The sequence below is a fragment of the Pongo pygmaeus genome, chromosome 2, assembly GCF_028885625.2.
Source record: "Pongo pygmaeus isolate AG05252 chromosome 2, NHGRI_mPonPyg2-v2.0_pri, whole genome shotgun sequence".
In the NCBI taxonomy this organism is placed as follows: domain Eukaryota; kingdom Metazoa; phylum Chordata; class Mammalia; order Primates; family Hominidae; genus Pongo; species Pongo pygmaeus.
Window position 1 is genome coordinate 94773615 of NC_085930.1, and position 24418 is coordinate 94798032.

The 24418-nt window shown below is 40.7% G+C and overlaps 1 protein-coding gene and 1 long non-coding RNA gene across 11 annotated transcripts in view; one reads left to right on the forward strand and one right to left on the reverse strand.

Moving 5' to 3' along the window:
* The window catches only part of CFAP20DC (CFAP20 domain containing), a 326758-nt gene that overhangs the window by 297965 nt on the left and 4375 nt on the right, over window positions 1-24418 (forward strand). For 2 of the 8 annotated variants that reach the window (XM_054480728.2, XM_054480735.2), the window contains 2 exons: window positions 5487-5573; window positions 18047-18772. In XM_054480728.2, the coding sequence (XP_054336703.1) occupies window positions 5487-5573; window positions 18047-18198 (239 nt within the window). In that variant the 3' untranslated portion in view covers window positions 18199-18772. Of the gene's footprint in view, window positions 1-5486; window positions 5574-17179; window positions 17590-18046; window positions 18878-18920; window positions 20235-24418 lie in introns of those variants that run through there. The other 6 variants (XM_054480722.2, XM_054480732.2, XM_054480721.1 and 3 more) reach the window with 5 other exon arrangements.
* Window positions 14595-21095, reverse strand: LOC129032819 (uncharacterized). 3 transcript variants are annotated; one of them, XR_008501475.1, is made up of 5 exons: window positions 20839-21095; window positions 20468-20542; window positions 19861-19920; window positions 19293-19417; window positions 14595-18357 (listed from the first exon to the last, which is right to left on the reverse strand). It is a non-coding gene; the product is annotated as an uncharacterized LOC129032819 (long non-coding RNA). The 3 variants fall into 3 exon arrangements; XR_008501474.1 differs by lacking the exon at window positions 19293-19417; XR_008501473.1 differs by having other exon boundaries at window positions 16586-19417.

A 24418-nucleotide genomic window follows, 5' to 3' on the forward strand; every position in this document is an offset into this window, starting at 1 on the left:
CCCAATGTCAGTTCAAAAATCCCAGAGTTGGGATTCCAATTCACCAGTTTGTTCCAAGGGCCACCAGGACCCTCTTCTGTGGATGAAGGAGGAAAGCAATTAAGGAGTCCCTGTGATCTGAGTAGACATTCTAAAGGTGTCTACCACAAGGTCTTATCATCCCCTTTTTATAGCTTCATTTCTGTTGAGATGTCTACAGAAGAGTTGAAAAACAAAAATAGATGTGCTTCCCAGTGCCAATTTTAAATTAAATTGGTACCGCCACTTTACTTGGAAATTCATTAACTAGGCTATACATGTTCACTGGTTATCAAATTTTGTTGCATATTAGAATCTTCTGGAAAGTTCATAAAAATACCGATGCCCAGGTTCTACACCCGGAGAGTCTAACTTGCTTGGTTTCAGGTGTAGCCTGGGCATTGGAAATTTTTAAAACCTCCCCAGCCATGCCAATATGCAGTCAGGGTTGAGACCATTGCTATAGATCAGATCTGACATAAAGAGAAGGCAGGAGCTTTGCCTAATGGCATATGCACCTGTGGGGAAGAGCCTGTATTTCATTTTAAGACTTTACTTTCTACTTCTCTAATCAAGTGTGTACCAAACATTTTTATCCAAAATGGTTGCAAATGGAGACTAAAAAAAATAGATTGATTCAATGTAGAAGTACATCTTAAGATAATTTGGTATTAGTTTGGGGACTAATTCAAAGAGTTCCTTGTTTCATGTAATCGGGAAGCAACTTACAAGTGACTTTTAAGTCATCAATCTCTAAATTATCATGTAATTACAGAGGCTGGTTAGTGGGAATTATGGGAAAACAACTGTCAGCAATAATGGCATCAGATCAATGATTTAGTTTCGCTGGTAGTTATAAGTTCTTGCTATCTCCAATTAATTTAATTTTTATTAAAGGAAAATACTGATATATGCATAATACATAGACACTTTTGCCAAAAAAATCTTGCCCTATTATATTTCTTTGATTTTTATATTAGTTTCATTTAAATCAGTCGTTTCAATAACATCTTGATCCTTCTTGAAGTGCAAACTGTGTTTAATAAGAATAATGTAGTCACAGAATGTACAACCTGAAGCACAATTAATTGAAAGAATTAATTTAAAAATTGTCCCACGGTTTTAATTAAATATCTTGCTTCTGGAAGTTTCTGAGCTGTTCTTTTTTAAAAACTGTGGAATGACAGCAAGTACACTATCAAAACTTGGTTTGTTCCAGGTTACACCCTGTGACTCTCAAACTTCATTCAAAACGGCCAGAATAATGAAAATTAAGAATCACCTTCCTCAAAGACCTAGAACTAGAAATACCATTTGACCCAGCAATCCCATTACTGGGTGTATACCCAAAGGAATATAAATCATTCTACTACAAGGATACATGCACACATATGTTCATTGCAGCACTATTCACAATAGCAAAGACATGGAATCAACACAAATGCCCATCAATGATAGACTGGACAAAGAAATTGTGGTACATATACATCATGGAATACTACGTAGCCATAAAAAGGAAGGAGATCATGCCCTTTTCAGAGACATTGATGGAGCTGGAAGCCATTATCCTCAGCAAACTAATGCAGGAACAGAAAACTAAACATGCATGTTCTAACTTGTAAGTGGGAGCTGAACAATGAGAACACATGGACACAGGGAAGAGAACAGGACACACTGGGGCCTGTTGGGGGATGGGGTGAGGGGAGGGAGAGCATAAGGAAGAATAGCCAATGCATGCTGGGCTTAATAACCTAGGTGATGGGTTGATAGGTACAGCAAACCACCATGGCACACGTTTACCTATGTAACAAACTGCACATCCTGCACATGTACCCTGGAACTTAAAAATTAAAAAAAAAGAATCACCTGTTATCACCTGTTCACATATGGTTTTATCATAAGATTTCTATTTCATACATCATTCATTTTGCATTCCAGAAAAGTTAGTCATAAAGAGAATTCTTGTCAAGCAAATCCTATTTTCCCTTTTTCTCCCGTTACACTAGTTAAGATAGAATCGTCTAATTGGGCCTAGAAAGGACAATCAAGATCATTTCTTTAAATGCTCTGATTTTACAATTGAGAAAAGTGAGATTCAGACTGAGAAGTCCTGTCAAGGTGGGAATTGAGAATGCAAATGATAGATTGAGATGGACATCACAAACCCCGAACAGAGGTCACCTGAGGACACTGGCACCCTTTCAGGAGTCTGGGATTTCTGGTTCTCACTGAGCATTTCCGTTTCTTTTGCTCCATGCACACTCTTTTTTCCCTCAGTTGTCAGCCTTTACACCTCAAGGATCAGCGTTTCCCAAAATGTTTTCCAAGAAACAGAACTTCCACTAAATGTTAATAAATGCAGTGGGAGTGGGGAAGAGGTCCATGGTCAAACCAAGGTGGAAAATACTGGACTAGTGGAAATTGTCATTTGTCTTTACTGGAGAAGTTCTCAGTGGCTTTAATAGACTAACATGCACAGGTAATCTCCACTGGGTGAGTGACACTTCTCCAATTTGTCTACAGAACTCTTTTTCTGTAGAACATCTCAAGGGTTTTATCCACTCACATCCTTTGAGAAATGCTGCTGTAGATCACTCCTCCAGAGCTGAGAACCCTGACTCCCACCAGAACTCAAGAAATGTGTCCCCCATCCTCAGTTTGTTTGTTTGCTTGCTTGCTTGTTTGGTTAGTTGGGTGGGTGGGTGAGTGTCTGTGTGTGTGTGTGAGAGAGATTTGGTGGTGGGGTGGGGGGTGCTTAGTGGAATTTTGTGTTTCTTTGCTGTTTGTTTTTTGCTTTGCCCAGATATTTCACACACTCCTGACCAGGCTGTAACAAGATGTTTTTTTAGACCCACTTTTCATCCAAAACAAAGTATGCTAAAGCCTGAACATTTCTTAAGTCTGAGGCTTTGGTCTCTTGCAGAAATTTTCTTTCTCATATTTTAAATTATACAAACTTATAACTGTAGGTAATATGGTTAGCTTATAACAAAGGATAAATCTAAGTGAAAGTTCATTCATCATGAATATTGGAGTCTTACATCTTAATGAATATTTTGGTTCTGATTTGCAATGTTTTAATATAATTTAGAATCACATTAAGTCAAAATAATTTGACTTATAAGAATTAAATGACCAATAAACATGGACCACAGATAACACTAATTTTTACTGCTGACATATTCTTCTGCAGTTAATCACCTGTAATTCTGTGAGGCATTACGAAAGTGATGTGTAGGAAATAGTATTGATTGGTTTTCATCAGCCCAACTTATCATTGTCAATGTTTATGCTGAACCTGGCAAGATTTAAGCATATAAACTTGCTGCTAATGGTAATAAGTACTGTCAATATTTTAACAGGTGGATCAGGAGAAATTAGCTCTAATGTGCTGTAGTGGTTACTTCCAAAGCCATGGGAGTGAGGTGCTCTTGAGAACTTAAAAACTGAGATAAGCAAAATTATGTGAGAGTATTTGGCTTAAGAATTTCAGGAGGGAAAAACTCTCTTTGTTTATTCTGATAGTATACCAGTCTGAAGTATAACTTTTATTAATGATGGAGTTTTAATAATCTATAAATAAATCGTGAAATTAATAATGGGATTAGAATCATCCCCAATTTTGCTTTATGGCTTCATAAACCAAAGATTATCTCAAAGAAAATCAATCAAAATTTCACCATTTGTTTTTTCCACTACTTGCAAAAATGATTCAGACATTTCAAACCCTGAAAACTTACAAACCTTTTAGCCAACTCAATTGAAGAGAGCTTCCTTTTTCCTTTAAAACTTTTTTGGTCAAAGAAATTGATATTACTAGCATCTTATTGTGGGTTAATCTTAGTAAGCATAGTGTCTTTTTCACCCCAGTACTTGTCTTTTCTTTGACTTTTGATATCTATGTATTTCTAAAATTCATCTCAGTACCTAGGTCTGGACAGTATACTTATAATATCTTTTCAATTCACCTATTTCAAGAGATTTTAATCTTCTCAGGTCAGGTACTTCTCAAGAACATCACCATTATCGAGATATTTGATTTAAGTTAAAAAAAAATGGTGGCGCCATTTTTTAGCTAAGCATAAGAATCTATGAATGTTACAAAGTCCAGATAAATAGTAAGTCCAGAGATTCCTGTTATAATCGGCTGTGGTCAGCAAATACATTATCACTGGTAATGTTTATAGTCTTAATTTATAAAGGACATCACTGTTTGCATTTTTAATACATTTTTAATCACCTTTTCCATGTTTTGCTAGTTGTTGCTTTCAATCTAATATAGTGGCTGTCAGCATTGACTGCACGTTGCATTATCTGGGGACTCTAAGATATGCTGCTGCCTGGGTCCCATTCATGGAGATTCCTACCTCCTCTGGCTTGAGCTGTGGCCTGGGCATCATGATGTATAAAAGCTCCCCCAAGTGATCCTAATGTGTGCCAAGGCTGAGACCCTCTGGCTTAACCTATTCTCATTTCTTGTCTTTATTGCTCCTCTTCACTTCCTGTGGTGCCAGAATGAGCAGTTTGGGAATTCCCAAAGGCACATGGTAGCAGTGACATTTGACAGTTTCAATCAACAGACTAACCATCACTTGATGGATTTCATTTGTGGGCAATCCAATAATGTTCTGACAACTTGCCTTAACCCCATGTGGTTGATGATCACTAGAATGGAAAACATGACCTATTTTGTTTTGTTTGGCTTTCTTCACTCTGTCTTGTACACATTTTGAGCAAAACTCACTATCCTTCCCAGGTGTCAGATTATATGCTATGTGAATATAGCTAGGTTTCAGCTTCCAAATTAGCAAAGGGAGGAAGGTTTATTAAGTGACCACGTGAAAATGATGGAAGCCACTGGTTTAGACTATTAAAATTAGTATGTGTGTGTCTGTGTGTATGTGTTTTATTACTAGGATCCATCAGTTTACAAAACCTTTGTGACTTTGCATTATTAAGTTAAATATTATTAGGAAGTTTTGGAGTCTTTCCATTTATAGTAGCCCCTAGTGAGTCAGGTCTTTTTTTTTCCACATAAAGATGCCATTTATTTCAATCTGAGCAAAGGTGTAGACCTGTGGCTTTCAATTTCCCATTATCTGTAGCGTTCTTCTAAACACGAGATGATGGAAGAGCACTAGGAATTTAAAATCTTGCTTCAATAACTCCCCTCAAAGTTGTAAGCCTTTTGTAAAGTCTGTTTTGTACACAGCCTTGAATGGTAAGTGATTTGGGCTGTGAAGGAACTGAAACAGTGGATGCAAAGTGAGGTGACATGGTACAGAAAAGAGAGGGCAAGAGGGGAAAGGGAAAGGAAGAATGGAGGCCAAGAGACAGGAAGGCAATCACCAAATTAGAGGGAACTTGGGGGACCATAGGCACCTGCCCAAGGAGCTTTGCAGAGCAGAGATGGGATGACACCCATTTGTGAAGTGAGACTGAGTTTGTTTTTCTCTAAAACCTTAAAGGACGATTTAATCCCAGCAAGCTGGAGAGCTTGGAGACATCCAAGATGCTGGCAAATGGACCACTGAAGAAAAAGCACTTAGCACATGGTAAGCACTCAGTAAATGTTCACTGGTTTGATTATTATTTATGCCTAGGCCTGTCAGACGGAGGACTTTCAGGTTTGGAACTCTGGTGATAAACAATGGCTATAGCATCATTCCTGAAAGTATATATGGGCACATACATACTGTATTAGTGCATTCTCACACTGCTTTAAACAACTACCTGAAACTTGGTAATTCATGAATAAAAGAAGTTTAATTAACTCGCCATTCTGCAGGCTGTACAGGAAGCATGGCTGAGAGGCCTCATGAAACTTATAATCATGGCAGAAGGCAAAAGGGAAGCCACCATGTCTCACCATGGCAGAGCAGGAGAGAGAGAGAGAGTGAAGGTGGATATGCTACACACTTTTAAACAACCAGATATTCTGAGAATTCACTCACTATCATGAGAACAGCACAGGGGAAATCTGCCCCATGACCAATCACCTCCCACCAGGTTCCTCCCCCAACACGGGCTTATAGTTCAACATGAGATTTGGGTGGGGACACAGCAAAACTATATCACATGCTTTAATATATTTAAGTTAGAGCTTCATATTTTACCCTATTATAAGACTAAGCTAAAACAAATGTTTTATCAATACTCTGAAAAAAAATGGGACCATCAGTTTCATGCAATAAGTCGTAAAGAAAACTAACAATTTCCTGAGAATTTGGAGAAATAGGGTCAACCCTGATTATAGATTAACACCTGGGGCCATGTAGTTAGAAAATAGATACTCCAGAAATTCTTTGAAGCTGTTATTTATTTAGTATTTGTAATACTTCGGGTCTGACCCATATGATTAAAATAATTGACTCCACTATAAATGTTCAGAATCCTACTTCTATGTAAAATAATAAAAATCCAAGACCAAATCAACAGCCCCTTTTTAAAACAAGGTTGTCAGAAATGATCAATTCTGGGCCAAGCAGCTCATGTATGTTAAAGGGCTTTTGTTACTTTTATTCTTCATGGTATGGTGTAGGATTATTCCAAATCACCTCATCTTTATCTGTTAATACATTTTTTCCCTCAGATAATATGGCGAATATTTGAAATAAGGTATATTTGTTTAAACAGAGTCTGTAATCAAGTTTTTTTTATTATTATTATACTTTAAGTTTTAGGGTACATGTGCAGTCTTGCCCTGTCACCCAGGCTGGAGTGCAGTGGTGCAATCTTGGCTCACTGCAACCTCTGCCTCCTGGGTTCAAGTGATTCTCCTGCCTCAGCCTCCCGAGTAGCTGGGACTACAGGCATGCGCCACCACGCCCAGCTATTTTTGGCATTTTTAGTTGACACGGGGTTTCACCATGTTAGCCAGGCTGGTCTCAAACTCCTGACCTCAGGCAATCCACCTGCCTCGGCCTCCTAAAGTGTTGGAATTACAGGCGTGAGCCACCGCACCCAGCCTATAATCAAGATTTTATACAATTTCAGACTGGCTCTCTTCCCCATAGACAAAATTAATGAGGTTTTTCTAATGATTGGATAAGATTATGTTAAGAAGTTATAGAAATAATCCTCTTCAGCTTTGCATTTATTTTCTACTCGGAAGGTCAGCCATCCCCTACAAATGTTTCTTTCCAAATGTCTATCCTGAGCTTAATCACAAGTTGTAGATACAGAACATTTCACCAAAGACATACTAGTGTCTTCAAAACCATGGTTTTCCATCTCTTTCTGAGGTATTTTCTGCCTTTGGCAAGAAAATAGAGAAGAGGAGGGAAATTTACAATTCCTTTGAGTAACTGTTTTTGCCACAGCTTTCGTGCCACGTTGGGTGTTATAAACCCATTAGAGTGAGAAGCAGTTTTTCTCCTTACTCTCTTAATTCTCCTACTAATTCCAGCACCATTCAGTTTTATTTCCATTTTCAATACTGAGCTGAAAAAAGAATTGTACATGTCAGCGTCTAAAATAGTGTGCACTATAAATTTATCATAATTCTTTCTGAAAGTTATAATTTCATCCACGTGAAATGATAAAGGTCAGTGAAAGCATCTCTTGATTCATCCTGGACCACCCGAGGCTCAGGTTGTCACTCTGCCACCTGATCACATTCTATAAACAATATCTACAACTTTATCATAACAAGTACTACTTAGGTTTCTATGCAAAGCTCAGTGGTTTTTAAAAATGCATTTTGTGGCATTCCTGTGGCATTTCTACTGAGCTGAATTTCACAAATACCATCAGTTTCTATATCAATGAGAAATTGTCCTTTTTCTTTTTTTTTTTTTTTTTTTTTTTTTTTTTTTTTTTTTTTTTAGAGTTGGATAATTTCTTTTTTTTTTTTTTTTTCTTTTTTTTTTTCTTTTATTGTAATTATTATTATTATTATTATTATTATACTTTAGGTTTTATGGTACATGTGCCCAATGTGCAGTAAGTTACATATGTATACATGTGCCATGCTGGTGCACTGCACCCACCAACTCGTCATCTAGCATTAGGTATATCTCCCAATGTTATCCCTCCCCCCTCCCCCCAACCCACAACAGTCCCTGAAGTGTGATGTTCCCCTTCCTGTGTCCATGTGTTCTCATTGTTCAATTCCCACCTATGAGTGAGAATATGCGGTGTTTGGTTTTTTGTTCTTGCGATAGTTTACTGAGAATGATGATTTCCAATTTCATCCATGTCCCTACAAAGGACATGAACTCATCATTTCTTATGGCTGCATAGTATTCCATGGTGTAGATGTGCCACATTTTCTTAATCCAGTCTATCATTGTCGGACATTTGGGTTGGTTCCAAGTCTTTGCTATTGTGAATAATGCCGCAATAAACATACGTGTGCATGTGTCTTTATAGCAGCATGATTTATAGTCCTTTGGGTATATACCCAGTAATGGGATGGCTGGGTCAAATGGAATTTCTAGTTCTAGATCCCTGAGGAATCGCCACACTGACTTCCACAAGGGTTGAACTAGTTTACAGTCCCACCAACAGTGTAAAAGTGTTCCTATTTCTCCACATCCTCTCCAGCACCTGTTGTTTCCTGACTTTTTAATGATCGCCATTCTAACTGGTGTGAGATGGTATCTCATTGTGGTTTTGATTTGCATTTCTCTGATGGCCAGTGATGGTGAGCATTTTTTCATGTGTCTTTTGGCTGCATAAATGTCTTCTTTTGAGAAGTGTCTGTTCATGTCCTTCGCCCACTTTTTGATGGGGTTGTTTGTTTTTTTCTTGTAAATTTGTTGGAGTTCATTGTAGATTCTGGATATTAGCCCTTTGTCAGATGAGTAGGTTGCGAAAATTTTCTCCCATTTTGTAGGTTGCCTGTTCACTCTGATGGTAGTTTCCTTTGCTGTGCAGAAGCTCTTTAGTTTAATTAGATCCCATTTGTCAATTTTGGCTTTTGTTGCCATTGCTTTTGGTGTTTTAGACATGAAGTCCTTGCCCATGCCTATGTCCTGAATGGTATTGCCTAGGTTTTCTTCTAGGGTTTTTATGGTTTTAGGTCTAACATTTAAGTCTTTAATCCATCTTGAATTGATTTTTGTATAAGGTGTAAGGAAGGGATCCAGTTTCAGCTTTCTACATATGGCTAGCCAGTTTTCCCAGCACCATTTATTAAATAGGGAATCCTTTCCCCATTTCTTGTTTTTCTCAGGTTTGTCAAAGATCAGATGGTTGTAGATATGTGGCATTATTTCTGACGGCTCTGTTCTGTTCCATTGATCTATATCTCTGTTTTGGTACCAGTACCATGCTGTTTTGGTTACTGTAGCCTTGTAGTATAGTTTGAAGTCAGGTAGCGTGATGCCTCCAGCTTTGTTCTTTTGGCTTAGGATTGACTTGGCGATGCGGGCTCTTTTTTGGTTCCATATGAACTTTAAAGTAGTTTTTTCCAATTCTGTGAAGAAAGTCATTGGTAGCTTGATGGGGATGGCATTGAATCTGTAAATTACCTTGGGAAGGATGGCCATTTTCATGATATTGATTCTTCCTACCCATGAGCATGGAATGTTCTTCCATTTGTTTGTATCCTCTTTTATTTCCTTGAGCAGTGGTTTGTAGTTCTCCTTGAAGAGGTCTTTGACATCCCTTGTAAGTTGGATTCCTAGGTATTTTATTCTCTTTGAAGCAATTGTGAATGGGAGTTCACTCATGATTTGGCTCTCTGTTTGTCTGTTATTGATGTATAAGAATGCTTGTGATTTTTGCACATTGATTTTGTATCCTGAGACTTTGCTGAAGTTGCTTATCAGCTTAAGGAGATTTTGGGCTGAGACAATGGGGTTTTCTAGATATACTATCATGTCATCTGCAAACAGGGACAATTTGACTTCCTCTTTTCCTAATTGAATACCCTTGATTTCCTTCTCCTGCCTAATTGCCCTGGCCAGAACTTCCAACACTATGTTGAATAGAAGTGGCGAGAGAGGGCATCCCTGTCTTGTGCCAGTTTTCAAAGGGAATGCTTTCAGTTTTTGCCCATTCAGTATGATATTGGCTGTGGGTTTGTCATAAATAGCTCTTATTATTTTGAGATACGTCCCATCAATTCCTAATTTATTGAGAGTTTTTAGCATGAAGGGTTGTTGAATTTTGTCAAAGGCCTTTTCTGCATCTATTGAGATAATCATGTGGTTTTTGTCTTTGGTTCTGTTTATATGCTGGATTACATTTATTGATTTGCGTATATTGAACCAGCCTTGCATCCCAGGGATGAAGCCCACTTGATCATGGTGGATAAGCTTTTTGATGTGCTGCTGGATTCTGTTTGCCAGTATTTTATTGAGGATTTTTGCATCAATGTTCATCAAGGATATTGGTCTAAAATTCTCTTTTTTTGTTGTGTCTCTGCCAGGCTTTGGTATCAGGATGATGCTGGCCTCATAAAATGAGTTAGGGAGGATTCCCTCTTTTTCTATTGATTGGAATAGTTTCAGAAGGAATGGTACCAGCTCCTCCTTGTACCTCTGGTAGAATTCGGCTGTGAACCCATCTGGTCCTGGACTTTTTTTGGTTGGTAAGCTATTGATTATTGCCATAATTTCAGCTCCTGTTATTGGTCTATTCAGAGATTGAACTTCTTCTTGGTTTAGTCTTGGGAGGGTGTATGTGTTGAGGAATTTATCCATTTCTTCTAGATTTTCTAGTTTATTTGCATAGAGGTGCTTGTAATATTCTCTGATGGTAGTTTGTATTTCTGTGGGATCGGTGGTGATATCCCCTTTATCATTTTTTATTGCATCTATTTGATTCTTCTCTCTTTTTTTCTTTATTAATCTTGCTAGCGGTCTATCAATTTTGTTGATCCTTTCAAAAAACCAGCTCCTGGATTCATTTATTTTTTGAAGGGTTTTTTGTGTCTCTATTTCCTTCAGTTCTGCTCTGATTTTAGTTATTTCTTGCCTTCTGCTAGCTTTTGAATGTGTTTGCTCTTGCTTTTCTAGTTCTTTTAATTGTGATGTTAGGGTGTCAATTTTGGATCTTTCCTGCTTTCTCTTGTGGGCATTTAGTGCTATAAATTTCCCTCTACACACTGCTTTGAATGCATCCCAGAGATTCTGGTATGTTGTGTCTTGGTTCTCGTTGGTTTCAAAGAACATCTTTATTTCTGCCTTCATTTCGTTATGTACCCAGTAGTCATTCAGGAGCAGGTTGTTCAGTTTCCACGTAGTTGAGCGGTTTTGAGTGAGATTCTTAATCCTGAGTTCTAGCTTGATTGCACTGTGATCTGAGAGACAGTTTGTTACAATTTCTGTTCTTTTACATTTATTGAGGAGAGCTTTACTTCCAAGGATATGGTCAATTTTGGAATAGGTGTGGTGTGGTGCTGAAAAAAATGTATATTCTGTTGATTTGGGGTGGAGAGTTCTGTAGATGTCTATTAGGTCTGCTTGGTGCAGAGCTGAGTTCAATTCCTGGGTATCCTTGTTGACTTTCTGTCTCGTTGATCTGTCTAATGTTGACAGTGGGGTGTTAAAGTCTCCCATTATTAATGTGTGGGAGTCTAAGTCTCTTTGTAGGTCACTCAGGACTTGCTTTATGAATCTGGGTGCTCCTGTATTGGGTGCATATATATTTAGGATAGTTAGCTCTTTTTGTTGAATTAATCCCTTTACCATTATGTAATGGCCTTCTTTGTCTCTTTTGATCTTTGTTGGTTTAAAGTCTGTTTTATCAGAGACTAGGATTGCAACCCCTGCCTTTTTGTGTTTTCCATTTGCTTGGTAGATCTTCCTCCATCCTTTTATTTTGAGCCTATGTGTGTCTCTGCACGTGAGATGGGTTTCCTGAATACAGCACACTGATGGGTCTTGAGTCTTTATCCAATTTGCCAGTCTGTGTCTTTTAATTGGACCATTTAGTCCATTTACATTTAAAGTTAATATTGTTATGTGTGAATTTGATCCTGTCATTATGATGTTAGCTCGATGTTTTGCTCGTTAGTTGATGCAGTCTCTTCCTAGTCTCAATCGTCTTTACATTTCGGTATGATTTTGCAGTGGCTGGTACCGGTTGTGCCTTTCCATGTTTAGCGCTTCCTTCAAGAGCTCTTTTAGGGCAGGCCTGGTGGTGACAAAATCTCTCAGCATTTGCTTGTCTGTAAAGTATTTTATTTCTCCTTCACTTATGAAGCTTAGTTTGGCAGGATATGAAATTCTAGGTTGAAAATTCTTTTCTTTAAGAATGTTGAACATTGGCCCCCACTCTCTTCTGGCTTGTAGGGTTTCTGCCGAGAGATCCGCTGTTAGTCTGATGGGCTTCCCTTTGATGGTAACCCGTCCTTTCTCTCTGGCTGCCCTTAACATTTTTTCCTTCATTTCAACTTTGGTGAATCTGACAATTATGTGTCTTGGAGTTGCTCTTCTCGAAGAGTATCTTTGTGGCGTTCTCTGTATTTCCTGAATCTGAATGTTGGCCTGCCTTGCTAGATTGGGGAAGTTCTCCTGGATAATATCCTGCAGAGTGTTTTCCAACTTGTTTCCATTCTCCCCATCACTTTCAGGTACACCAATCAGACGTAGATTTGGTCTTTTCACATAGTCCCACATTTCTTGGAGGCTTTGCTCGTTTCTTTTTATTCTTTTTTCTCTAAACTTCCCTTCTCGCTTCATTTCATTCATTTCATCTTCCAGGGCTGATACTCTTTCTTCCATTTGATCGCATCGGCTCCTGAGGCTTCTGCATTCTTCACGTAGTTCTCGAGCCTTGGTTTTCAGCTCCATCAGCTCCTTTAAGCACTTCTCTGTATTGGTTATTCTAGTTATACATTCTTCTAAATTTTTTTCAAAGTTTTCAACTTCTTTGCCTTTGGATTGAATATCCTCCCGTAGCTCGGAGTAATTTGATCGTCTGAAGCCTTCTTCTCTCAGCTCGTCAAAGTCATTCTCCGTCCAGCTTTGTTCCGTTGCTGGTGAGGAACTGCGTTCCTTTGGAGGAGGAGAGGTACTCTGGTTTTTAGAGTTTCCAGTTTTTCTGCTCTGTTTTTTCCCCATCTTTGTGGTTTTATCTACTTTTGGTCTTTGATGATGGTGATGTACAGATGGGTTTTTAGTGTGGATGTCCTTTCTGTTAGTTTTCCTTCTAACAGACAGGACCCTCAGCTGCAGGTCTGTTGGAGTACCTGGCCGGCCGTGTGAGGTGTCAGTCTGCCCCTGCTGGGGGGTGCCTCCCAGTTAGGCTGCTCGGGGGTCAGGGGTCAGGGACCCACTTGAGGAGGCAGTCAGCCCGTTCTCAGATCTCCAGCTGCGTGCTGGGAGAACCACTGCTCTCCTCACAGCTGTCAGACAGGGACATTTAAGTCTGCAGAGGTTACTGCTGTCTTTTTGTTTGTCTGTGCCCTGCCCCCAGAGGTGGAGCCTACAGAGGCAGGCAGGCAGGCCTCCTTGAGCTGTGGTGGGCTCCACCCAGTTCAAGCTTCCAGGCTGCTTTGTTTACCTAAGCGAGCCTGGGCAATGGCGGGCGCCCCTCCCCCAGCCTCGCTGCCGACTTGCTGCTTGATCTCAGACTGCTGTGCTAGCAATCAGCGAGACTCCGTGGGCGTAGGACCCTCTGAGCCAGGTGCGGGCTATACTCTCCTGGGGCACCGTTTCCTAAGCCCGTCGGAAAAGCACAGTATTCGGGTGGGAGTGGCCCAATTTTCCAGGTGCCGTCTGTCACCTCTGGAAGGGGAACTCCCTGACCCCTTGCGCTTCCCGAGTGAGGCAATGCCTAGCCCCTGCTTCGGCTGGTGCACGGTGCGCTCACCCACTGACCTGCGCCCACTGTCTGGCACTCCCTAGTGAGATGAACACGGTACCTCAGATGGAAATGCAGAAATCACCCGTCTTCTGCGTCGCTCGCGCTGGGAGCTGTAGACCGGAGCTGTTCCTATTCGGCCATCTTGGCTCCTCCCCTTTTTCTTTAATTGACCTAACGAGTCATTAGGGTAGGCCTTGGACCGTGACTCTGCTGAATGCTTTATTCTGCCCTGGAAGTTGTAATCTTACCACTGAGTCAAAATGACTCTCTTGATGATTGTCCTCATCATCTTTATTGTCAGCACAACCATTTATTGAGCTCTCACTGTACTCCCAAGCATCTCACTGAACCGTATGTGCATGTTTTCTCATTTAATCCTCACAACTGTAAGTGTTCATCTACTTTACAAATTAAGAAACTGAGGCACAAACGGGCTCAGGAATTGTCCTGAGTGGTGATGCAGGAATCTGTCAGACCTAGCTGATGTCAAACCTCATGACTTAACTGTTGGTGGCACTATTGACCAACAATGGTTCTATTGATGGCTAAAGTCCAAATTGCTTATTAATAGATGGAGCGTTAATCATGGCGCCTTGCTTCCTGCTTAGTTGCTAGCTCCATGGTTGCAGCTTGAAAAATATTTTGTTCTGTTTATCTGCTGTACCTCATGCTTAAAAAGAATCTATGTTTTCTAAAAGCCCTTGAGAATTTACCTTCACATATACCTATATACATTTCAAGGTTATTGATATTTTTGCGTATTAGCAGCATTCTTCCTATTACCTATGAATTTAATGAAAGGAAAACATTAGACGTGGCATGCAGGTATTATTTCAGAAATTTATTTCTTCTCTACATGGCATCCTTTCACTCTTCCCATTCCCCTGGTGTTTTTATAGTAACCTGGCATCCTGAGCTACCACCTTTTTGCTGGCACTAAAGGATCATTTATAATCAGCCCTCCACTTATTCTGAAATGCGCCCTACAATTCATAACACAACAGACAGTGTGTAAGTTTAACAGGACCCGAAGCATTTCCTATCTTGAATTAAACTCACATGTTCAGAGGAGTGAAAATATCAAGGATTGTGGTGTTTTAGGATTCAGCTTTCAGCTTCACAACTAATAAAAAGAACAAACTGTTTTCTGGGATCTTGGGAGTCAGCCTACGCCTCTTTCCGTCCTTCACTTTCCCTTACTGCATACACAGTGAAGACTACAACTGATAAGGGATACAGCCACATCCACAAAAGGAAAGTTTCAGAAAATTATCTTTGCTAAGATTAGTGCAGTTTTTTTCTCCTGAAAAGCCTCTAGCTTTTTCATCTACAGAGCAGGATATGACAAGGTTTTTCTGTTGTTGTTGCATTCAATAAACAAATAAGCTCTGTACTTAGGGCCTGTCATGGCAGAGGCAAAAGAGCCATTTGAGCTGGACATCTTGACCACAGAGGCATCTGTGTTTTCTCCAAGCAGAGTTAGGCACACACTTGCAGCGATACCCAACATCCCCTAGCAGAGAAAATGGTTGTTATTCACCTTTCAACTTGCGTTATCACTGAACCACACTGCTTACCGTATATGATGAATTACTTTTTAAAAAAATAAATTCTGTAGTTATTCTATGAATAGCCCAGTTACATGTGTTTGTCATTTGGGGAGGCTAAAATAATTTTTCAAATGTAAACATTCAAAATTCACCAAACCAGCTTCATTCTTAGTCTTTCTCCAACCATAGTCACCCCTATCTCAACTGATGGCAAATGCATCTGATTGCTGAGATAGGAAACTTGGAAAGATGCTTTGATTCCTCCTTTTATCTCATGTCCCACTTTCAAATGGTCAGTAGATCCTACTGGTTTTACTCTCAGTATATTCAGAATCCAATGCCTTTTCCCCTCCACCCCCCGGGCCTTTATCACCTGGGACCACTACCACCATCATCTCTTATTGTCTCATTGAACAGCCTACTAACTCATCTGCCTGCTTCTACCACTGCCTCCAATCTATTTTCTTGTTTAACTTTTAATTGACAGATAATAATTCTACATATTTATGATGTACAATGTGATGTTTTGATATATGCATACGTGATGGAATGATTAATCAAGTTAATTAGCATATTCATCATCTCCCATACAGTACTTACCAATTTTTGTGGTGAAAACATTTAAAATCTACTCTCAGCAATTTTGAAATATACATTACATTAACTATAGACATCATGCTATGCAATAGATCTCAAAAGCTTATTTCTTCTGTTTAATCCTCAACACAGCAGCCAGAGTGAGCCTTAAAATGACAACATATTGTGTCACCTGCTGAAAACCTTGCAGAGGATTTCAACTTTCTTTTTTTTTTTTTTTTTTTTTTTTGGAGACAGAGTTTTGCTCTTGTTGCCCAGGCTGGGGTGCAATGGCGTGATCTCAGTTCACCACAACCTCTGCCTCCTGGGTTCAAGTGATTCTCCTGCCTCAGCCTCCCAAGTAGCTGGGATTACAGATGCACACCATCATGCCCTGCTAATTTTGTATTTTTAGTAGACACAGGGTTTCTCCATGTTGGTCAGGCTGGTCTCAAACTCCTACCTCAGGCAATTCACCCTCCTTGGCCTTCCAAAGTGCTAGGAATTACAGGCATGAGCCACTGATCCTGGCCTCAACTTTCAATAATAGTGGACTAATTTGGTATAGACCAGGCCTTGCATTGGGAACAACTAAAAAGCTTATACAAATAAATAAAAATAAAGCAAGAATTAAAAATAAAAGCCATATGAATTAGAAAGACACAACACTGTCATTATTTGCAGATGACATTATTGTATTCATAGAAAACCCAAGAAAATCTACAGATAAACTACTAAAATTAACAAACTTATCAGTGTCTTAAAACAACTCTTTTATCTACACATAAATTAATAAAAGTTATAAGAATTAGTTAATGTTGTTGGATAAAAGTCATTATATAAAAATCTATTGTTTTACTGTATACAAGATACAAAGTATTAATAAAATTTAAAGTATAAAATTTATAGATGCATCAAAAAACATCAAATACCTAGAAATAAATCTAATAAAAATCTAATTAATTTTAAAAGTACAAGTTTTCTGTGCACAAAATTATGAAACATTTATTGATACGAATTAAAATATTATATTAGTTGTCCATTGCTGCATAACACATTACCCTAAAACTTAGTTGCTTAAAATAAGAATAAACAGGTCAGAAATTCAGGAGTGCTCTAACTGAGTGGTTCTGGCTTGGGGTCTCTCATGAGGTTGCAGTCAAGATTTTTTGGTCCAGACTGCAGCCATCTGAAAGTTTTACTTGAGCTGGGAGATGGGCCTCTCCATATGACTGTTTGAGTGACTATGAAACATTGTGGTTGGCTTCCTTCAGAGAAATGATCCAAGAAGCCACAAAGGAAGCTGCAATGCCTTTTATGACCTAGCCCCAGAAGTCACACATCGTCATCATCCATACTTGATTGGTCACACAGACCAGCTCTGAGTCAATGTGGTAGAGATTGCACCAAATTTACACAGGGTGTAAATTTCAGGAGGCTAAGGCTGCTGAGAGACATCTCGGAAAGAGGCTACAACAAAGACCTAGTAATTGAAAGGATGTTGCATGTTCATGGATGAGAAGAATCAATATTATTAAAATGTCAGTTCTCTCCAATATGGTGTGTAGAGTTCATGCATTTACCAAAGCTCTGGCATATGATTTCCTCCACAATCAGAAGCCTAAAACGAATGGAACTCTGACATTCATTCATTTATGTTTTTAAATTACTGACTTAATTCTGTGCTAGCTCAGCACAGAATAATCAACTGACCCAATCTGTGCCTGCCCTTCATTTCATCCTAAGGCCATGTCCAATTTCCTCATTAACCCAAATAATATCTGAAAGGATATCTTCTCTTTCAGCCCTGTGAAGTTTTTATAAATCATGTAAAGGTCTGAATAACACAAAGAAACATCAAAATTCTTTAGTCTTTGGCATAAATCCCATGGAACAACCAACTTTCAGGAATCTATTCATTTAGCCAGCTATTTCTCTAATATGAGGACTTGAATCTTCTTCCAATTTCCTCCCCAATGGGACAGCCAAAGGCATTTTCCTATGCAAAACCTTCGAGGCAGTCCCATTACATTATTACATTATTTAATTATAATAATATGTTACTTTAGACTTAGCCCACTTACCAGAATAATCAGTGGTCTTTACAGTTTAATCTCACTTTCTACTTTCTGTTTGTGCAGCACGTGCTCACCAAAATGCAATACCATGCTATGGTCGCTCATTCTGTCCACAAAGATTGCAGCTTTCTATGCACTCTAACTGCATTCTGCTACCTGCACCCTGTGGCCCACTTGAAATGAAGTTTGACTACATGACCTGCTTTAGCCAATAAAATGTGAGCAGAAGTGATGCATGTCACTCCCAGGTGACAGACTTAAGAACTGGCATACTTTGCCACTTGATTTTTTTCCGCTCTACATAGCAACTGTAATGTTCAAGATGCTGGCTTCTCCATCAGCCTGGGTCCCAGAAGAGGGAAAACAAAGTGGCCCTGGGAAAAAGATGAAAGCAGAACTTTTCTATCAAGCCCAATAGATTCAAGTCAAGAGAGAGCAAGGCACATCTTGAAAAGAACTGAGTGGGCTGGGCGCGGTGGCTTATGCTTGTAATCTCAGCACTTTGGGAGGCCGAGGTGCATGGATCACCTGAGGTCAGGAGTTTGAGACCAGCCTGACCAACATGGTGAAACCCCGTCTCTACTAAAAAAATACAAAAATTAGCTTGGCATGGTGGCGTGCACCTGTAGTCCCAGCTACTCGGGAGGCTGAGGCAGGAGAATGGCGTGAACCCAGGAGGCGGAGCTTGCAGTGAGCCGAGATTGTGCCACTGCACTCCAGCCTGGGTAACAGAGCGAGACTCTGTCTCAAAAAAAAAAAAAAAGAAAAAAGAACTGAGTGTAACTGTGGGCACATGAAGCTGATCAGAATTAAACAGATAAGAAGCCAATTAAGTTTTTGAGAGAGTTGTATAGCCAGAGAAATCAGGAGCCTGGACTAGAAATATTTACAACTGTTCAAAATTCAAAGCGACCCTGGGCTCTCCCCTTTTCCCCAGGCAGGAGGCAGGCTGAGAAAGCTGTTCTGCCCCCAAGGAGGACATATTCTTCAATGCTCACTTTAGATGTGGGCAAGGAAAGGTAAAGGAAAATTCCCAGAAGAAAGAACCAAATGGACTGAGGAGCAACAGAATGAGAACATTGTAGGATAGCACTTCCTGGCCCCCTATGGGAGGTGGAGCCAAGTCATCTCTTCTAATGGCGTGAGTGGAAGTGATGGGTCCTTGTCATCTTTTCTGATGGTGTGAGTGGAAGTGATGGGTCGTTCTCATCTCTTCTGATGGTGTGAGTGGAAGGGATGGTCACTTTCATCTATTCTGATGGTGTGAGTAGAAGGGATGGGTTGCTTTCCTGCTGAGTGTGTTTCTTACTTTCCAGTGAGAGGTCCTGCAGAGCACTTTATTCCCTCTGGCTTAGAGACCTTTATCATTCTGCCAGACTGGATCCTTGAGAGACTATCATAAGTAGAGTGCCCCTGCCAGCCCATGACAGCATGCTGTGTGGACAAGAAACAAACTTTCATTGTATTGAGCTTAGATTTGAGGGTTGTATGTTTCTGCATTACCTAGTTATCACTGATACACCATTGGAGCAAAAAATCCCATCTATGAAGAAACTCCAATGATTTACCCTATATAGTTCTTTCTCTGAATATGTCGTATGCCTTACCTAGTGAATCCTGGGGCTAAAATGGTATTGAAATGATCAGATACAATCCTGAGCCCCTAGTCTTATGAACTAGGCCTCCTCTAACAGGCAGTGCTAAGCTTCCATCATTCCCAGACAGTGGGAAATCATCCCAGACAGATGAAAGAAGACTTCTCTTTCCTAGCTTAGCTTGAATCACAAAGCAATCCATTTGTTTTGGCCAAGGGGATGTGCTACTCTTTTAACTCAAGGTCCCAGGCTTTAGGGTACACACCATGAAAAAGAACTCACTTGTAACTGTTGCACCTTGAGTTCTTCTTGTTCCAAAAAGCTCCAGAAAGAAGCTCAGCCCTGAAAAAATAAAAACCGGATGGATCCAGAGATGCCTGAGTTGGAGATGAACTTTGGTGAACTCTCCTCACTACCATACTAAAAACCCAGTCCAGGGAGGAGTTTATTTGCCATTTTCTACACATGCAACGTATGAAGAAGCACGATGGGTCACTGCACCTGTGTTGCCTTTACTCCACCTCCACACACAATGACTCAGCCAACCAGCCCAACAAAAGCCCTGTTTCACCTTTGCTTGTGGAGGCACTGCTTTGGGGAACTATCATGGGTGCCCTTACTTCTTTCAAGTAATAAAATCCCCTTGTTAAATCCTCGTTGGTTGTGGTCATGGGAGTGACACCTGTCAGGTGATTGAACCACCCGTCGTGTTGGTTACAGTCAGAGTGTTACTGGCCCAGTGACTAGTCACTGTGATAGCGGGGAGGTGGGACATGATCCATTGCCAGCAGAAGCAGGGGGAAAGGGTGCTGGGAAAAACCAAACCATAGCCACAACAACTGGCAACCCAAAAATAGTCCAAAGAGCTCCACTTCAGATCACTCCTTACCTTCTTTACTTCCCAAGGACACCAAGATAGTATGGGCTGTGGCCAGAGCTCTCCACTGATGACAGCTCACAGAAGCTGGGAGGATGGAGATACAAGGAAGTTAATGACTCTCAAAACAGCTAGGGAACTTTCACTGATCTGCCCTCCTTGCACATAAAGGACATGGTAGAAAGAAAAGTCTGTCTTTGTGTCTGATAAAAATATAGATAACTTTGTTTCAAACTTGAAGTGATAATTCTTGAAGGCAATTATTGGGACTTTGAAGAATGCTGCTACATACCAAGCTATTATTGCCATAATTGTCATTAATATCAACATAACCCAAATGTTTAGTGGTTTGGTGGTCCCCTCCAAGGTAATAATAGCAGAACCTCTGCTCCTCTATCTCCATCAAAGTGTCGCTCAGCTCTTTCTGGGACTTCCCTGGCAATGCTCCACTAATCTGTTTGTTGGCTGCTTCCTGGGGCTGACTTCCAGATCCCAACTGCTGCTGTGTTGGGGACCAGCCTCAACACCACCCGTAGGGTACCCGAAGTCCGGTGGCGACAAAGGATTGAGAAGAGACAGGTTAAGAGTTCATAAAGGTGGGAGCCAGGGGGCCAGTTGCAAAACGGAGGCTGCAAAAGGCACCAAGCTCTGGTCTACACACTATTTATTGGGTACAATCACTTAGATCTAAGAAGCAGATGTTCCGGGCGAAACAGTGAAAGGGTGGCAGTGCGTCATAGGCGTAATCTGTAGCAATAGTGGTTTAAACGAATCTCCTTTGTGCTCAAACAGCATATCTTTAACTTATCGGAGAGTAGCTAGTGGGAGCGGGCTTAACTAGGAGCCTACACGTCTGTCCACATTCCAGTGCTTCAAAGGAGTGCCTTTCTCCTTGAACACAGTGTTTACAGATAAGAGAGCGGGTCTTGCTCTAAGCATGGGAACATGAGGGCAATTAGGAGGCTTTCCTCCTCAGAGGCCTCTTGTGGCTTTCCACAACTTATTGTCCCATATTTTTATGGCCAGTTTATACAGGCACCCCACAAGCCCTTTTCCCACAAGCCCTTTGCCCAACACTGCTGCTCCCAAGCTTTTAGTCATCTTGCACGTCTCTTCCCCATGGTGATTTTCCAGTTTGTCTTCACCACCTTTGTGGTGTTAGAGGCCTCCCATCCTCGAGCCAGCCCCAGCAGGGAAAAGGAAGAACCAGCTTGACCCCCACAAACCAACTTGAGAATCCCCCAGGCCCCTCCACAGCATGGAGCACCCTCCTTTCAAAGGGATTAAACCTCAGCATCCTGGAATGAAGGATTTGTATCTATGTTACTTCCCCAAGAACAGAGACCAGCGAATGAATGTTTGTCCTCTATCCACGTGAGACAGGCTAGAACAACAAAAAATGTGCGCCTAAGGCACTTACCTCTTCTGTCAGAATTCAGGGGCATATTTTTAACCATGGTTGTCCTTTCCCATAAAAAAACATTTTTTATTAAACCCTATGCCACTCACTCAGTCACCTTAAATATAATGAAAACAGAGGTCATTGAATATGCCACATGCCAGGCATTACTTGCATTATTTAATCTCTTACTAGCCCTAAGGGGAAGGTTACTATTTACACCCCACCTGACAAAGGCAAAAACTGGGGACCAGAAAGAGAATGGGATCTGCCAAAGGTCATCAAGCTAATGAGGAGCAGAGACCTGCCTGTCATCACAATCTGCTCCTAACCATCACTCACATTCATCCAGAAGCAAAGAGAATCATATAATAAATTGCTGCTTATTGGTGCTCCCCACCTTCGTTTCCAATGAAGGTACAAGAATCCTTCTTGTTTTCAAACTCAGAAAGGTTCCCAAGTAAGGAAGAAAATGTTCTTGTAAAGAGAGAACATAAATACCATCTTATGTGTTCTTTCATCTTACTGTTGCGAAACTAGTAAAATTGTTGAAAGTGAAATGGTATTTACATTACATGATTTAAGCTTTTCCATTAAAAAGTATAATATTGGATGACTATACGTTTTGTTTGTGTGAAAGGTGGAGGAACCTCTACCCCTCTGAAATTGCAAATGTTACAAAGTGTTGCATATTTATTAGCCCATCTGCTGCTACAGCATTAAAGGGGAAAAAATCTTACTATAGCAATTTATTCACAGTTACAGTTTTACCACCTGATGTGCAAAATAACAACACTTGGTAAGTATTTATTATTGTGCTGAGTAATTTCAATTTAATTCATAACATTTTTTAAAGAGCACAAAAGTGAACATTTGCTTAGCATCAGGTTTTGTTTACATATTTTAGTTGAAAAGAATAATCACTAGTATTTCGGGTGATCAGGATAGGTTGCTCACCAGCATGGTTTTCAGGGATTTCGACTGTTTGAGAAACCTGATCATGTGCTCATGAATGTGGCAGCTGCATGTTACCAAAATTGACAAGGTAAAGATTTGAAAGGTGAATTTGAATCAGACCACACAGGTATTTCCACCACAGACAGTTCTGCTGGGAGGCAGCTGCTATATTCTGCTGACACTGAATCCAAATGCAGTGCAAGCTGAGACTGTTTATCTCTCTTGGCAAAATACCAGCAGTCTGTATCAGCTGGGGGATCTTTCAAAAGCAACTGATCCCAAAATAACAATTAAATAAGGACTCGGGCAGAAAATCACAGTCAGTGTGTAACTTTCACATCTGGGGAAAGGCAAACGAGAACTGTGAGAGTGACCTGTTTATTCCCTGTCTTGCCTTGGCCCTGCGTCGAAGGGGAGAGCTGGGCTTTTGAGGTGAAGATGGTATCTCTCAGGTTTCTACTCCATCACGAGGGAGAATCAGAGTCCTTTAAACAGAACCTCTGAGTTCCAATCTGATCATAGTTCAGGTGATTGTAACTGACTCAGCTGCCACCCTGCTGCTCTGGACAAAATTGCCTATCATGGCTCCTTTAACATGTGTCCCAGTTACCTCTCACTGCACAACAAACCACCCCAAACTTGAGTGATATAAGACCACTACCATAGTAGTACACGCATGGGTTCCGTGGACAGCTTAACTCAGCTTCATGATATCTGGGATCTCAGCTGGAAAGGCTCAAAGGGGTGGGGGTGACTGAACACCTGGTAGCTGGAATCACTGGGAGGCTTCTCACATGCCTGGTGCCTGGGCTGGGGTGACCCGAAGGCTGGGCTTTAGCTGGGACCATTGACCAGAGGGTCTACATGTGGCCTCTCCACATGGCTTGACCCTCTCCCAGAATGGCAGCTGGCTCCCAAGAGGAGCATCCAGAAAGCAAATGTTCCAAGTGAACTAGGTAAAAAGAAAACAAAGCTCATGACCTTTTCTGAACTAGTCCCAGAAGTCACACAGCTTCTCTTCCACCACATCCTCTTGGTTACAGTTCAGGCCAGCCCAGGCTCAAGGGAGCTGTGGCCAGGTCACATCACAGAAGGGCCTATGGAATGGGAGTTCGTGTTGCCACAATCTTAGGAAAATAAAATCAACCCCAACATGACCAGAGCCTGGTGGTCTCCACTTTGGATTCCTGCCCTGGTTCTCTGAAAGGAATGTGTTGAGAAAAGAATAGAGATCCCAGGGCAGAAATCTCTGGGAAAATCTCTTCCCATTCAATCCACAAATTAGATGCTGTGCATCGTGGCCATCCAAGTCCTGTGGGATACAGTCCTCTCCCTCCCTCCAGATTTGTCTGGACCACGTGGCTCCTCTCTCTCTAGCCACACTGGTCTTTAGGGTTCTTTTACTGGCCCCTGGGCTCTTCTACCCTGAGGTCTTTGCTGCTACTTGCTCCCTTCCTTCCCTGTTGCACTTATTAATACCCCCGTATCCTTCAGATCTCAGCTTAAATATCACTTCTTTGTGGAAAACTTCCCTGACCTTCTTCATTAAGTCAGACTCCTGGAATAAATATTCATAGCACTAGGTACCCTATCATGGTTGTAATTTA